Genomic DNA, 16,229 nt, shown 5'->3' with positions numbered 1-16,229 from the left:
ATTTTTGCAGTTTTATTTTGATTTAGATACTCTAATCTTATCCTTTCCTTAATATTAATATTATAAATTGGTGAATAATCCATCACCAATTATTCAATCCCACTATTGAAATCGTGTATCATTTTCTTTGATTATAAAACTTTTTATTATTTTTCTTTGGAACATCCATCTACTCAATATCCAATTTTTTTTTGAATTTTTTGTCAGTCTATTTAATATCCACTATTTCTTCATCGTTAATCACCGTTGCATCAATCAGCAAAGGTCCAATCAAGTTTTTCATTGTAGTGTTCAGAAAATAAACCATCGTTTTGATTACAAAATCGAGGTCAGTGAATAGAATCTCTAATTTTGCAATTATTCGTTTCGATACTTTATTCGTGAAATTGATTGTGTAATGAAAAAATATTTTTTTTATCTTTTATTAATTCACAGACATTAAGAAATACTAAAAAATAAATAGATGTTATTATTTTTTATTATTAATTAGCTAGCAATCATGGACGGACCTAGAGGGGGCGAGTAGTGGTCTGGACACCCCAAAATTTTAAGAAACTATACTTATCTATAACAATATATAATGGGAATACAAAGGATTTGGTGTCCAATATTTTTTTTCTATTTTACCCCTATCTTTATAATGTAAAACTACACACTCAATCACGTACTCACGTTCTGTAAATTTTACATTAACCCATGACAGAATGATATAACTCCTTCACTTAAAAAAATTGTTCACTCTCAATCGTAAGATTATAAAAATGGCTCCACTTACACTATAGTTTAAACAAGGTAATTTTTTTTAATTAAATGTACCAAGAATCATTTTTCTCTTTAAATTATTATCATACTATTTTAATAATATACTCTTGATGTTTATATGCAATATATAATGATAATTAGTGTCTAAATTTAAATTCTAATATTACTCTTAAAGAGAGGTTTATTATTATAATTTTTTTTGTCAATTTCGTTAAATAACAAAATTTCTACCCCTTTTTTCACAATAACCTCGTTAAGATATTCTTATTGAATGTAAATTATTGTTACAAATATTTTTATTAAGATATGTTTTGAAGGAATAAAAGTAAAATAGTTCAATAAGGATAATTTTTTAAAAAAAATAAATTTACACTATTAATTTTTCTCTTCAAATTATTAACGTACTTTTCTAATATAGTACTTACACAATATATAATATCAATTAGCGTTCAAATTTAAGTTTCACTATTGTTATTAACGAGAGAGGTTTATTATTTTTTACAAAAATTTACACACAATAATTTTTGTATCAATATATCACGATTTATTTTAAAAATAATATTTATTTATCTAAGTCATAGAGTGTCTTAAAAAATCATATTTAAATAATTTTTTTATCTTTTAACTATTTTATATTTTTAGATTGAAAACTTTGTATTTATTTTATTCAAGGTTTATTTTTATATTTTATTTTAATTCTCTTATTCAAAACTATTAATATGAATTTTTATTTTGTAGGATAAATAAAAAGTTGAGATTTTTTTAATAAATTAAATTATTGAAAAACTTACTTATTATAAAAGAAGTTAAGTATATTTCTTGATTATAAGAATACATATAATTCACTTTTGAATGTAATCAAAATAAATATAAATTTATTCAATTTTTTAAAATTTACATTAATTATTAAAATTATAACATAATGAATGTACTCCTATACAAATATAAAAATAATTTCATAACTATTTTTTTGTTAGGGAAAAACATGACTTAATAAGCATAAAGTCTAATTTAAACAACTATAGATAAGTAAAATAAGTAACAAAAAAAACGAACATAAAATTTAATGTTTTTTGTTATTTGGTATAAAAATAAATATAATAAAATAAATTATTGTTCTTAAACCAATCGATTGAATTGGAAGTCAAGTTCAATCGATTGGGTAACATAACCAATCAATTGAATAACGAGACCTCAAGTTGCTAATACACACTTCAATTGATTGGTAGCACACTTCAATCGATTGAATTTGGCATATCCATATTGTTTTCATGAATTCAATCGATTGGGTATCACAACCAATCGATTGAATTAAAAACAATCGATTATTTTGTGATAACAAGCTATAGTCCAATCGATTGGGTTATGGAAAGTTATAATTCAATCGATTGGTTTGATAGTCTAATCGATTGGTTTTCAACGACACGATTTTGTGATTCCTCACAAACGTGACGGATCAAATTTAATCTTTTAATCGATTGGAATGGCCAAAAAATTTATTAGGATCAATGAAAAATCGAATTCGTTATTGCTTTTGTTCTTGATTGTTAATAAACATGATAGATTTATGATAAAATAATTATTTATAAAATAAAAAATTATTTTTATAATTAAATAAAATATATGGGATTAATTTGTAATTAAATTTAAAAAGGACTATTTAGCAGTTCTTAAAAAACCTTAAAAAACATGTTTTATTATGGGACTATTTAATAGTCCAAACGTTCTGGGACATGTAAATCCCGCAAAAAATCGGTAAAATATTAGCTAATAAATCGAATTTTTATTAGGAAAGATAAAAATGCAAAACTAATATCAAAATAGGATAGAGCTCGTCGAAACAAGAATTTTGATACCAACTTAAAAAATTTGGCCCAAAATCGGACCGGAAGGATCGAACTGGTTGAACCGGGACCCAAACCGGGCCTGTGGGTTCAACCGGACCCATAACATAAATGAAGCAGCAACTTCATCTTCTCCATTTCACAAAGCAATGAAACACACACAGCAAGGGGGAGGAGATGAAACCTAACCCTCACCTTTCCTTCTCACCACCATAACTCCTCCGTCCGGGCTCCGATCGCCGCACCGTTCGTGGCCACGCGCTCAGCGCGTCGAGCTCTACCTTTCTATTCGAATAATTTTTTTGGTAATTCTCCTATTCGGTTCAGAATCCCTACCCCTCTTTCTTTAGTAAACTTGAAACTTATGGTGAATCTTGTCCAATTTCCATATTATAGGTTCAAGTTAGCTTCCGGAACTTGTGGGCTCAAGCTATTGAGCATATGAGTATGGTAAGGACACCCTAACCCTAGCTCAATCTTGTTTTTAGTATTAGAAAACTGAATTGGAATATATATGTGTGTGTGTGTGTGTTAGGTGTAGTTTAAGAGGGTGTTTATGCTTTGGACTTGAATTTGGATTACTTGGAGCTTTGTTGGTGACAAGGCTTGCTTTGGGGCTGTTTGTTTGAGCTTGGAGGGGGCTGTGATTTTGTGTTGAGAGGCTACCTTGGGTGAATTAAGTGATCGGCCAAGGTATGATTTAAGTTTCGCACGTTTAATATTTACAGTGTTGCGAAAATTTAGGCTAGAAGAACCATAGGATATGTTGAATTTGTTAATGGCATTTAATGAGTAGCTTTGTGTTGTTGTTGGTATAAATGTGGATGAACATTAAATGGGATGATGATGTTATTAATTCCATGTTGTTGGACTTGCTTATAATGGGTTGTGTTGATATTGTTATTGATGAGTTATGATTGGTAATTGTTAATGACAAGTTATTATGTTAAGTTGAAGGGTTAATGTGTATGAAGGGTTGATTTTGCTAATGGCATTTAAATTGGTATATTGATGGGAGGTTGATAAATATATGGTGTTAGTTGGTGTATGTGAAATGTTGATATGAACAATGAAGTGTTGTTGAAGTATGAGGTAAAAGTGAGTAATTATCAATGATTGAGGTTGGTTAAGTTGATTAAAGTTATTATTGGTAATGGTTGTTGATGAATTGAGTGAATATGGCATTACAATGTAGGTTTATATGGTAATAAAGTTAAGTTGGTGAAAATGAGGTTTTATTGAAAGTGGTTAAAACCAAATTTTGATGAACTTTGGACATCCATAATTTACTTCTCACTCTCTTAATTGATTTATGGTTTGTTGCAAGTAAAAGATGGATTTAAGAACTCTTTATTGATATCAATTTTGTGAGAAATGGAATTTCGTAGAGAAAGTTATGGATGTTGCAAGTTTGAGGTATAAAACTGTGTTACAGGATGGAAAAATCTGGTTGCAGAATGCTTCTGGGCATTCTGCCCATTTTTTTTCAAAACACGTCTACCCACGCGTGCGCGTGGCTTGTGCGTACGCGTGGTGTGGAATTTTGGCGACGCCTACGCGAGAAGCGTGCGTACGCGTGTGTGCATATTCACGCGTACGCATGACTCACGCGTACGTGTGACTTGATATACACACACGCGTGCGCGTGGCTTGCACGTATGCGTGGATGCTGCCTGCTGCAAAAATCGGTTTTGGCTATTTTTAAACCAATTTTTCACTTTTAAACCTTCATTTCTTCCCTTTAAGGCTTTAAGTATGGTTCTAGGTCCAGTAGGCAAAAGAAGCTAGGAAAACAAGATAACTTGAGGGTGAAGGAAGTTGTAAACGGTGACTTTTATGAAAGAAATGAGAATGTTAATGAGATCTAAAGTTAAGGCTTGCCATTTGATGATGTATTGATGATAATTGTTTTGGCTTATGAATAAAGACATCTGAGATACTAGTATCCCTGGGTAAGAACCGTGGCTCGCCACCACGTGTTCCAGGTTAAATCTCGATACTCTGTTGGCCCTACGTCGTAAGGGTGACCGGGCATGTATTAATTCCCGGGTATGGATAGCCCCCATTGAGTGATTATATGATGATGAATGTGAACTCTATGTATAGACTCTTGGAGATGCACGACGGGGGACAGTCTAAGATTTTCAGACTTGTCGGGTTGGCTGGATAACCGACAGATGGGCCCCATCAGCCATAGGACAGGCATGCATCATATGCATTTGTTTGTTTTGATTGTTATGCATTTTCTGGGTATGCCTAATTGATATATATCACCTGTTATCTGTCATACTTGCTATTTGTACTATCTGCTCATTACTTGTACGTGAACTTGTCTGGTTGCTTGTCTCTGTTGCATTATGAATATTGGAGGAAAAAGGAGAAAATGGAGAGGTGGTTTGGTGTTAGTTTAGGATTGAAATTGAGTAAGTTAGATATATTTAGAATACCTACCCTTGTGGATAGCTTCTGTTTAGTACTAAGCTGGATAATTATGTAACGGAGTTCTAGGATTGCCTAAGGCATTCTCAGGACCTTATTTATTATACGCGTGGCACTTTTACCATGCTGAGAACCTCCGGTTCTCATTTCATATTGTATTGTTATTTTTCAGATGTAGGTCGAGAGGCTCCTCGCTAGGTGTCTAGATTCTGGGAAGCGAAGTAGTCCCTGGGTGTATTTTGGTTTCTGTTTGTATATATGTATATATGTATTTAACTTACTCTCCAAGTAACTTATGTATGCTGCTCCTCTTAGAGGTTGACGGAGAGATAGGAGTTTACCATGGTATTTTGGTGTATTTTGGGAATACTTATGTATGTTTATATGTATATATATATATATATATATATATATATATATCCTCTGGCCAGCCTTAGTTTTGCAGGTTGAGTCAAGGGCTAGTTATGCTGTTTCCTTGGCTTTCCTTCTTTCCTTTGCTTATCTTCATCATGTTCCTATTAGGTTTCTTAGCATGTAAGTAATCCTTTCCGATGAGCGTTGCGCTTTTCATTTTGCAAATTTTTGTTTACCCTTTTGTTTCAAGGCTCCTATTATATTATCCTCTTCTCTATTATGTATTTATTTTGTTGTCTTAGAGGTCTGTAATACCACACTACCTCTGTTCTACAACTTAAGCATAAAAATCTGTATAGTAGGGTATTACATTATGGTATCAGAGCAGTTTGTTCCTATAGAGCCTGAGGACGGACTGATTGTGCTTTTGTGCATTCTCTGTGTATGTGTTTATGTGCTGTTAGGATATCTAACTGATATAAGTGGCATAAATGTTCATGAGCGTGCATTTGGGACTTAAAACACTGAACTTGAGATATTGAGACTGGTCAACTTGATATCACTTGTTTGGTGTGTATAGGGACCAAATGTCTACTCGCGGACGCGGACGCGGGCGAGGTAGAGGCCGAATAGGCAATGCCATGCCTGAGGCATCAGGAAACACTCCTAATCCTATAGACTTCATGGCTGCATTGGGCAATATGGCAGCAGCTATGCAAGCGACAGCTGAAGCCCTGGGAAACCAAATTAATAATGGAAATAATGGCAACAATGATGAGAATGGTCCAATGTCACTGCATTCTTTCTTGAAGGTTCACCCTCCAACTTTCAGGGGGACCTCGAATCCGACCGATGCTGATAACTGGATACAGGCCATTGAGCGAGCTTTACAGGCTCAGCAGGTTCCGGATGAACAGTGGGTTGAGTTTGGAACCTACCAGTTGCATGGTGAAGCTTAGCACTGGTGGCAGGGCATGAGGCGCATTCTGCAGCCTGATGTGATTGTGATCTCTTGGGAATTATTCTGAGATGAATTCTATAAAAAATATTTCCCCACTTCAGTTAGAAACGCCAGAGAACTTGAACTGCTTCAGCTTAAACATGGACAGATGACTATCACTGAGTACACCAGTAAATTTAAGGAATTGTGCCGCTTCTCACGTATCTGTCAGGGAGCTCCTGAGGACTTTACTGAGTGAAAATGCATAAAGTATGAAGGAGGCCTTAGGAGTGATATTCAGAGCTTCATGGCGTATATACAGATTCGGGTATTTTCTGAGTTGGTAAATAGGAGAAGGGTGGCGGAGGATTGTGTTAGAAGGGCTGCAGCAGAAAAAGGGGGTCTGAGGATGCCATTCCAGAGGACCACGGGGAGAAACTTTGCACCCAGAGGTAGACAGTTCAAGTATGGTGGCTTTGTCCCTCAAAACAATCAGGGGCAAGGCAACTCTAGGAGGCCTAATACCAATGCTAATCAGGGAAGGAGACAGGGTAAGCAACCACAGCAGGATATGAGTTGCCACAGATATGGAAAGTATCATTCAGGACCATGTAGGTTTGGGACTGGAGTCTGTTACTCCTGTGGGCAGCCGGGACACTTGGCTAGTAGTTTCCCAGAAAAGAAGAGGTATGAGACAGGCAGGGTGCAGCAACCAGGAAGGGTATACACTACTTCTTCAGTAGGCACTGAGGGATCAGAGGCATTGATCAGAGGTAACTGTGAAATGGCGGGTAAAACTTTGAATGCTTTGTTTGATTCTGGGGTTTCACATACTTTTATTGCATTTGAAAAGGCTAATGAGCTAGGATTGAAAATAGTAGTGATGGGGTATGATTTAAAGGTATACAATGCTATCCACGAGGCTATGGTGACTAGATTAGGGTGCCCTCAAGTTTCTTTTCGAGTACAAGGGCGTGACTTCGTGCATAACTTAATTTTTTTGCCGATGACTGGTCTCGATCTCATTCTGGAATTGGACTGGTTATCCAAGAAACGCGTTCTACTAGATTGCTCAACGAAAACAGTGTATTTCATGCCTGAAGGCACTGAAGGGCCGGTTGTAGTGAATAATTACTACTTGAGTTCCATGACGGTGAACTGTTCTGGGGCCAAATGTCAAGGGATATTGTTGTTAGCTGCGGGTGTTTCGGGTGATGATCAGAACTTGGAACAAATCCCGATTGTGTGTGAGTTTCCGGAGGTATTCCCTAATGATATTGATGAATTTTCACCAAAACGGGAAGTTGAGTTTGTCATTGATTTAGTACCTGGGGTCGGACCAATCTTGAGTGCTCCTTACAGGATGTCGCCTTTAGAGATGGCCGAATTGAAGTCTCAACTGGAGGATCTGTCATTCTGTTGGGTAAGAATTTTATCTGACCAAGTGAATGAAATTGAATGAAATCTTTAAAAATAGTCTATTACTCACAGCTTGTACAATAATTAACAGATTGTTCGAAAAAAACAATTGCGTCTCGCAATCTGAACTGAAATAAGTAATGATGAACATCACATTTGTTAAAGCATCAATAGAAGTGGAGGAAACAGTTGCTTTAGTCATTGATGAACTTGACCATGACATAGACCAAATAACCAACGCGAAATTTATTGCTGTGTTTGAAAAATCGCTTAACAAAATTTCAAGTCATGCTCCTTTTTCATATTATTACTATGAAGAAGACATAGTAAGTACATGGACAAACAAAAAGTACATACAATTATTGACGAATGAATTCCCAATTTTTTTTCTTAATGAAAAATATAGAGGGACAAAAAATCTTCTAAAATTTGAAAATAACAAATATTTTGTTTATTAAACAAATTCATCGAATAAGTTCGTCTCATATTATTCTAAAAACAAACATATTAGTATTGAAATTAATTTGGGTTGGTCGAATAGTTAGCTTACTCATCTGCTTAAATAAGTATTGTGAGTTCGAGTCCCGCCCTATGTATACAGCAACTTATTGCCTAATGACAAATCCTTAAATAGAGCTCGAATCTGCAACGAATCAATCCTTAATTTGGTGAGTTAAGAATACTGTGGAAAATTGGAAAAAAATACTAATATTAACTGATACATTATTTTATACAAATAACGAGAATAAATTAGTTAGTCATTTTAAGATTATCAGAATTTTTTATTAGAGAGGACAATATCAAGTGTCAACTTATTACCCTCTTTGATTGTGTATAACTGCATGAAAGGCATGGGAAGAGCAGGCATGGTGGTGGAAAGAAAGGAAGCAAAACAATAGTAGATAAATCAATATGGGAAAGGTTGATGGCCACAATGTAACACCCTCACTATCATAATGTCACGCTTTTGGCTACGTTACTCTGATAGCAAGAAGTATTATGACGACTTCATATACTTAATAATAAAATAGGAGCATTTGACTCGAAATCGTATCACTGTTCTTTTTGAAAACCGGAAAAAATATACTTTTTAAATGAAACAAAACAAGCATATACATGTACAAAATTTCTTACTCAAGTAACCTATACATATTATATACATACAAATTATACAACTCCTATCCATCTTACATAATATAATATTGATGGCGAGGAGGTAAGTAAATAGAAACTAAAATAGCATTATCGACTAAGCAAAATGCAATACAACCCTTCGTGGGCTTTTTCATCCGTCTCCTGAAAGATAAAGCTATAGGGGTGAGAACCTAACCACACAGTCTCACCATAGAGTTTTAGAATTGTCATAATAAGATATTAAAAGAGAAATCTATTTTTAAGTTAAGTGATTATTGTTCGTCCTTTGAATCTTTTAAAAATCGACAACTAGTAATCCAAAAACCATTTTTGAAAATTAATATTTAAATATCCAAAAATCCAAAACCTTTCTTTTCTTTTAAGAAAATCTCAATCAGAAACCAACCACGCAATCAATCAACACAATCATTAATTCAGCATCAAAGCTTATTCTCAAAAATAGCACACCAGAACAAACACAGTCAAAATAGACAAGGAAAGCACAGGTTTAGATAGCAGTTACAGCAAATAGTTCAGGTAGCAGTTAATAATAGTTTAACAATTAGGCAAAGCAAAACAAATTCAAACCCAAGCAAAGAATACAAATACATATGATGCATGCATGTCCTATGCTAAACCCTTGGATTGTCCCCTGACGCGCATCCCCGTGAGTCTATGCATAGATTTTTCTCATATATATATCAAATCTCTCAATGGGGGTACCATTCCCGGGAATTTATAAGTGGCCGGTCACCCTTACGTCATGGGGTCAACAGAGTATCGAGTCTCAACTTGGAGCAAGTGGTGGCAAGCCACTACGTCTACCCAGGGAAACTCGTGTCTCAGATAATTCAAATTCATAAGCCATATGAATAACTCATTCAACATTCATCAATATCTAAGCCATTCTCAATATCATCATCATTCGTCAATCCATACCTTATTTCCGAATTCATTAAAAAATTATATTTCAAAGTCAATCCTCATCATCCTTCTTTCCATTATGTTCATCAACAATCCCAATTCAAAACATAATTCTTTCTTTTCTAAATAAATCAATCTTAAAACATATAATGTTTAAAACCAAATCTTTTTAAATAATTACTTCAAACAAAACTTTCAATTTTATAAAATTTCGGCAGCATCTCCTCTAAAACTCGGACTCTGCCACCCTTTTTGGGTCCCATCCAAACATTCCTCAAACCCTTTCTCAACCATTTCCAAATCTCAATCATTTTCCAAAATTCAACCAGTTCTAATATCAAATTATTTTCAAATCGAACCATTTCCAATAATAATTTTTTTTCAAAATTAAACCAGCTCAAATATTAAATCATTTATAAAATCAAACTAATTCAAAATTAAATCGCTTCCAAAATTAATTCATTTTCATATCTTAAATCATTTCCAAAGCCGATTCATTTATATTATCAAATTAACTTCAAACCCAAGAAAAATCACTTTTCATAATAATTAACTAAAAAACTTTTCAAACTAATTTCTTTTCAATAATCACACACCACTCAAGCAATCAAGCAATTAGTCATTCAGTCCAGCAAACAGCCACATTCATAAGACAATCATAATTACAGACATATGTTTCTCACATTAATATCTATTTATAACAACTCTATAAGATAAAATAAATTTTAAGAAAACCCTACCTCAGCAAGCGAACCCACAACCAAACGCATCAGAGAATCCCTTTTCTCCTCGGCCTGAAATCGAACGGCATCGAGTCCGACTATTTCCTGCAGCCGTAACATCCCCAAAAGTGCCACTCACAACAACACTCAATCTTGATATATTAATCTATAACAAAACAGCAACTGAAAGAGTTTGGAACAAGGAATGACTTACTGGGCTCACAAATAATTGAGAAAACGGAGGAAAGGCAGCTCCAGTGACGACGTAGCAGCTTGAGGACGCATGCAACAGCCATTGAACTCAGCACGCAAGACTCGAAGCTCGACCCTACGTTACCAACATCTTAGAATCTTTAATAACTTATAACAGATTATCGATTTTTAAAGATCTCAGAACGAAACGCTTACCGAGTCAGAGGATCCAACGGCGGTCTCCGGCGGCAGAGGCAAGGCACGGTGACAACCTCTGACAGCGGCGACGGAGACAACTTCACGGACAGCGACGCAGTTCGGCGATGGGTTAGGCGCGCATCTCCTCCCTCCGTGGCTGAGCTCTCTCACGGTTCTGTTTCCCCCCTTGCGTGTCCTTCTCTCGTGATGGAATAGAGGCGGCGACAGCGTGGAGCACGGCGCGGCGGTGGTGACAGAATCAGCCACTCCTCTCTCGTGCATCTCCCATCCGTGACAGCGTAGTTGGCGGCAACAAGGACGAACAGTGAGGCAAGCTTGACGGCGGCACATGGCGCAGAGGCAGTGCGGGCTGGACGCGGGCTGGACGCGGTCTGGCGGCGACGCTGTGTGGTAATGCAGACAGCTCCCCCCTTTCCCGGCACTCTCTCTCTCTCTCTCTCTCGGATTCTCCCTCTTCTCTCGCAACCTCCACTCTCTTTTCTTTCTTTTCTTTTTTCTATTCTTTGCTTTGTGAGTGTGGGTGAGTTGTGTGTGTGTGTTCACCGTGAGTGTGGGGTGTGGTGAGTGTAGTGTTAGGGTTTGGAGTAGTGTGAGGTAGATTAGAAAATTTAAATAAAAATAGGGATAATAATGTAATTTTATAAAATAAATAAAAATAGAATTATAGTGCGTGTGTGCTTTACCATATTGTGGGATCAGGTAAGGACAAATCGGACGATCCGAAATCTCTATGACAAATCGGACGGTCCACATTGTGGGCATAGATCGGAGGGTCCGAGTTGTCCCTCCCCCGCCATGTGTCGCGTCAACGTTGCTCCCCACAACGGTGCCCCCCTAACCCCAGCTTCCCTTTACTGCATGTATTCCCACCATCCGAGTTGAGCTTCCTCTTTATCCCACCAGCAACCATTCTCCCATCCTCTTCTTCATCCAGATCTTCTTCGTCTTCCCAAAATGACTGAAATAAAATTATAATGTCAAAAAAACAAAAATCTAAAGATGTTGATCGGTCTGAATTTCATATTATAAGATATCTCAGCCATCTTGATTATGTAAGTTTTTTTATTAATTTTTTTAGATTTTTAAAAAATATAATTAATATTGTCAAAAATTTAATTATAGTTATTGTTATTAGTAGCTCAAGTTAAGAACATATTAGTGATATTATTATTTTTATTTTTATTATTATTATTATTATTATTTGAGAGTTATAATAGTTGTTGTTGCTGTTACTAGCTCAACGTTTCAATGAGAATGTTATTACTATTATTATTATGATGATTATTATTTTTATTGTTATTATTAATTCAGAATTATAATTGTTGTTGTTAATTTAGTTATATTATAATTGTTCTTATTAGGTCAATTTAGAAAACATATCTCAATGATATTATTATTATTATTATTATTATTATTATTATTAATTTAGAATTATAATTATTATTATTAAAAATTTAATTATAGGTTGTTAGTAGTTTAAATTTAGGGTCAGTGACGGTATTATTATTATTATTATTATTATTATTATTATTATTATTATTATTATTATTATTATTATTAATTCAGAATTATAATAATTATTATTAAAATTTAATTATAGGTTTGTTAGTAGTTTAAATTTAGGGTCAGTGACGCTAGTAATGTTATTATTATTATTATTATTATTATTATTATTATTATTGTTTGAAATTTAAGAATATATAATTAAATAATAGTTAGAAAATATATATATGAATATAGTTAGAGAAAATGTAATTCAATGGTAATGTTTGAATTAGACTCATATGATAGATTAGTAAAAGGAACATGTTTAGAACTTTTTGTAATATTTTTAATAAAAAATATATGTTTAAAAAATATATTTTTGGATTAATGTTGTTGATTTTGATAATAATTATTTGTTTACTATTATATTTTTAATGGACTTAAGTATGCTGTTGTATTTAGTAGTAATTATTTGTTGATAATATTGGTTGTTCTAGTTTTTCTTATTATATGCCAGTAGTAAATTAGTAATTGTTGGTAGTTTGATTAATAATTTTTGTTTTTATAGAGTTCACGGATGTTGACATGTGATCACTATGTCCCTCCGGATCGGTACGATGATAGGGTGGAGGAGTTCTTAATAGTCAAAACCCTAACCGTGTTTCAATGACTCTGATTGAAGAAAATGCCAAGACACTTGAGAAAGAGACTGATGAGTATCCAGTAGATGAACCAGATGACGAGGACGAGGATGAGGACGAGGAAGAGGAAATGGACGAGGATGAAGAATCTCGTAATGATGCACCTGATGATGGTGATGATGCAGGTCTTATTTTTGCTTTACTTGTTTGGTCACTTGATTATAATATGTTCATATGTGGTATCTCTGTTGAGTTGATTATATTATATACTTGTTTGGTCACTTGATTATAATATATTCATATGTGGTATCTATGATCATATGTTTGTGTTTGATGTAAATATAATCATGTTAAGATGGTTTGTCTAATCAAGTTGTATCCAGGTGAGGGACGCACTCCAGATGAGACAGGAAAAGGGTACAATCTCAGGGTTGATCTGCCTCGTCGTAGTGCTAATCGATTCACTCCGTCCGTGTTCAAAAAGGCCGCCAAGAAATGCAAGAGTTTTGTGAAAGATGTAAAGTGGACAATGAAAAAGTAGATGTTGTGTAGTTTACATTTTCTATGTATAAATTAACTTAATTATATATCAATTACTATGTATGAAGTTATCAAATTAATATTGGCTACGTATCAGTTCACTTTTCTATGTATGAATTCTAAACTTGCAATCGCCATATAGTAGCTTGAAGTATAATTCTAAATGGCTACATTTGAAATAGAGTAGCTTGATATAGAAATCTAAATTCACATTTGCCATAGAGTAGATTCAAAGAAGTTACAAGGTTTCAAATAGCATAATATATAATTCTAAAGACGCGTAAATCATAGAGTAGATTCATATAAGCTACAAGGTTTCAAATAGCATAATATATATAGCTCTACTGAGCATTATCTCCAGCACTTGCACCAACTGACTCACGACATCTACTACGGCTGTGTCCCTCGGCCCCACATTGCCTACATCACCGTGGACGACGCAGCATTCGCGTGTCCATCTCATTCAAGAAGCGCGTCATCCTGGGACGACCTTTGGTTACGCGCCTGAGGTACGGATTCAGTACGAATCGCGGTTCGTTGTATGCAGGCCATGTAGTAGGGTTCCCCAATGGCCTAAACCTAGCTCGGTAAACCCGTCGAACTTGGTCCATCTTATATACATCATGCACGTACACTTGTCAATCTAGTCTTTGATTTGTACAACATGCAAACACATGTCGACATGGAATCCGGTCCACCTGGAACTCACCACAGTCACATCGATGCCGACGAAGGTCGACGGCATACTCCAACCCACTTGGCATCTCACGCACTTCAAAGACCTCATTCTGCCTGTCGAAGTAATTTACCTAGATGTTCCGTGATGCAAGTTAGTTTGCATGCAATTTTGAGGTCACAAGCTCAGAAAAAATATGATCAGCACTAGTCCGAGCCTCCGCCTCGGATCTTTTTCAGATGAACAACTCATTAAGCCTGTAGAATGTTGCTTTGACAAGTGCAGTGATGGGGAGATTGTGTGCATCCTTCAAGATTGAGTTGATTCATTCTACTAAATTCGTCGTCATGTGACCCCATCGGTAGCCACCATCAAATGCTAACGTATACTGTTCGCGGGGGATTCGATTTAACCAGTTAGTGTAAGCCTCGCCCCGTTCTCGTAACCGCTGGTAACGTACTTCGTACTCGCGCACCGTCCTCGAATATCCTGCATAATAACAAACAACAACAAAAAATGGGTTAACAAACACTTATTGAAGGTATCTCTATTGATAACAAACTTTGAATTACTCAATGTTACCTATATTGACGACAAGTTTTTGTAGGTACGGTGCCTTGAATTTTCTTAAGAAATTCGACTCTATATTCCTGATGCAAAATATATGGAAAGCTCTAGGAGGTGACCATGCTCTGTTACTGACTTACTGCGAGCCACAGCTGCATTGATGGATTCATGTCGGTCGGATATGAGCCCCACACCATCCCGAGTCACAACATGTTGTCGCAGGTTATTAAGAAAAAAGTGTCACGCATCAGAAGTCTGTCCCTCCACAATAGCAAATACAATTGGGACGATATTGTTGTTACCATCCTGTGACACTGCCACTAACAAATAACCCTTATACTTTCTGTACAAGTGAATCCCATCCACCTGGACAACTGGCTTACAATGTCTGAATGCTCTAATGCAGGGGTAATAACTCCAAAAGACCCTATGCAATACCCGGATATCATTCACCAAGTCATCGCCTTGGTATGCAGGCATAGTATCAAAATGGACGATAGTTGATGGCTTCTTATGACACATGGCCTCAAACCATATCGGCAAAGCTTCGTACGATGCTTCCCAACCTCCAAATATTTTTTCTACTGCCTTTTGCTTAGCTAACCATACTTTCCGATAACTGACGGTGTAATTGAACTTCGATTGCACTTCTGCAATAACTGATTTTACCTTTAACGAGGGGTCAGCCTCAACCAACGGTTTTATTGCTTCTGCAATTGTGTTAGAATCCAGTCTCGAATGATCCTGAGAAATGGTGGCTCTGGTACAGGTGTGACTACCATTATACCTCCTAATAACCCAACAGTACTTTCTGCCGATCATGCTAACCCTGATAAGCCAATCACACCCCTCCCCATACTGTGTACACTTGGCATAAAATGTCAACGGCTCCGACTCATGCACCCGATAGTCTACACTTTTTTGGATAGCATACTCTTTCATCACCCTAATAACAGCTTCGCTTGAACTGAATTCCATCCTCACAGCAAATTCACCATCTGCAACAAGAGGGACTTCTGCCACGACAGCAGCCATACAAAAATTTAATAACCAAAATTAAAGGTAAATCAACACTCAATACATCTACGGTGATATTATTAAACTCTACATCAGGTTATTATCTCAATCTTAGCAAAAAAAAAAACATAAATACATAAAATAAATATTGATTAACAAACAGTAATTAATATTTAACTACATCCATGACTAACAAAAAATTTTTATTATCCTACACTTAACTACATAAACACCTTCCCAAGTGCTAATTGAATATATTTTCACATGTCACTTAACTATTTGCTTCATCAATAACTAACAAAAAATATTATTATCCTACACTTAACTATATCAACACATAAACAAATGCTAATT

General features: G+C 35.3%; 2 protein-coding genes across 2 annotated transcripts; one reads left to right on the top strand and one right to left on the bottom strand.

Moving 5' to 3' along the window:
• Nucleotides 1-6,646: 6,646 nt before the first annotated feature.
• Nucleotides 6,647-7,801, top strand: LOC130962551 (uncharacterized). Its single transcript, XM_057888753.1, has one exon. The coding sequence runs from the start codon at nucleotides 6,647-6,649 to the stop codon at nucleotides 7,799-7,801; it is 1,155 nt and encodes a 384-aa protein (XP_057744736.1).
• Nucleotides 7,802-14,616: 6,815 nt separating this feature from the next.
• LOC130962550 (uncharacterized) lies at nucleotides 14,617-15,893 on the bottom strand. The gene is made up of 2 exons (XM_057888752.1): nucleotides 15,161-15,893; nucleotides 14,617-14,780 (listed from the first exon to the last, which is right to left on the bottom strand). Exons 1-2 carry the CDS (start codon nucleotides 15,891-15,893, stop codon nucleotides 14,617-14,619), a joined length of 897 nt encoding a protein of 298 aa, XP_057744735.1.
• Between the last annotated feature and the right edge of the window lie 336 nt (nucleotides 15,894-16,229).

The sequence above is a fragment of the Arachis stenosperma genome, chromosome 2, assembly GCF_014773155.1.
Source record: "Arachis stenosperma cultivar V10309 chromosome 2, arast.V10309.gnm1.PFL2, whole genome shotgun sequence".
NCBI lineage: Eukaryota > Viridiplantae > Streptophyta > Magnoliopsida > Fabales > Fabaceae > Arachis > Arachis stenosperma.
Note: the sequence above shows the minus strand (reverse complement) of the source record. Positions and strands in the feature narration are given on the sequence as shown.

Coding starts and splice junctions, on each gene's coding strand:
- LOC130962551 (XM_057888753.1), top strand. CDS start 6,647: ATGGCGTATATACAGATTCGGGTATTTTCTGAGTTGGTAAATAGGAGA.
- LOC130962550 (XM_057888752.1), bottom strand. CDS start 15,893: ATGGCTGCTGTCGTGGCAGAAGTCCCTCTTGTTGCAGATGGTGAATTT. Junction 14,781..15,160: donor AGTGGCAGTGTCACAGGATG/GTAACAACAATA, acceptor GTTATTATGCAG/GATATTCGAGGACGGTGCGC.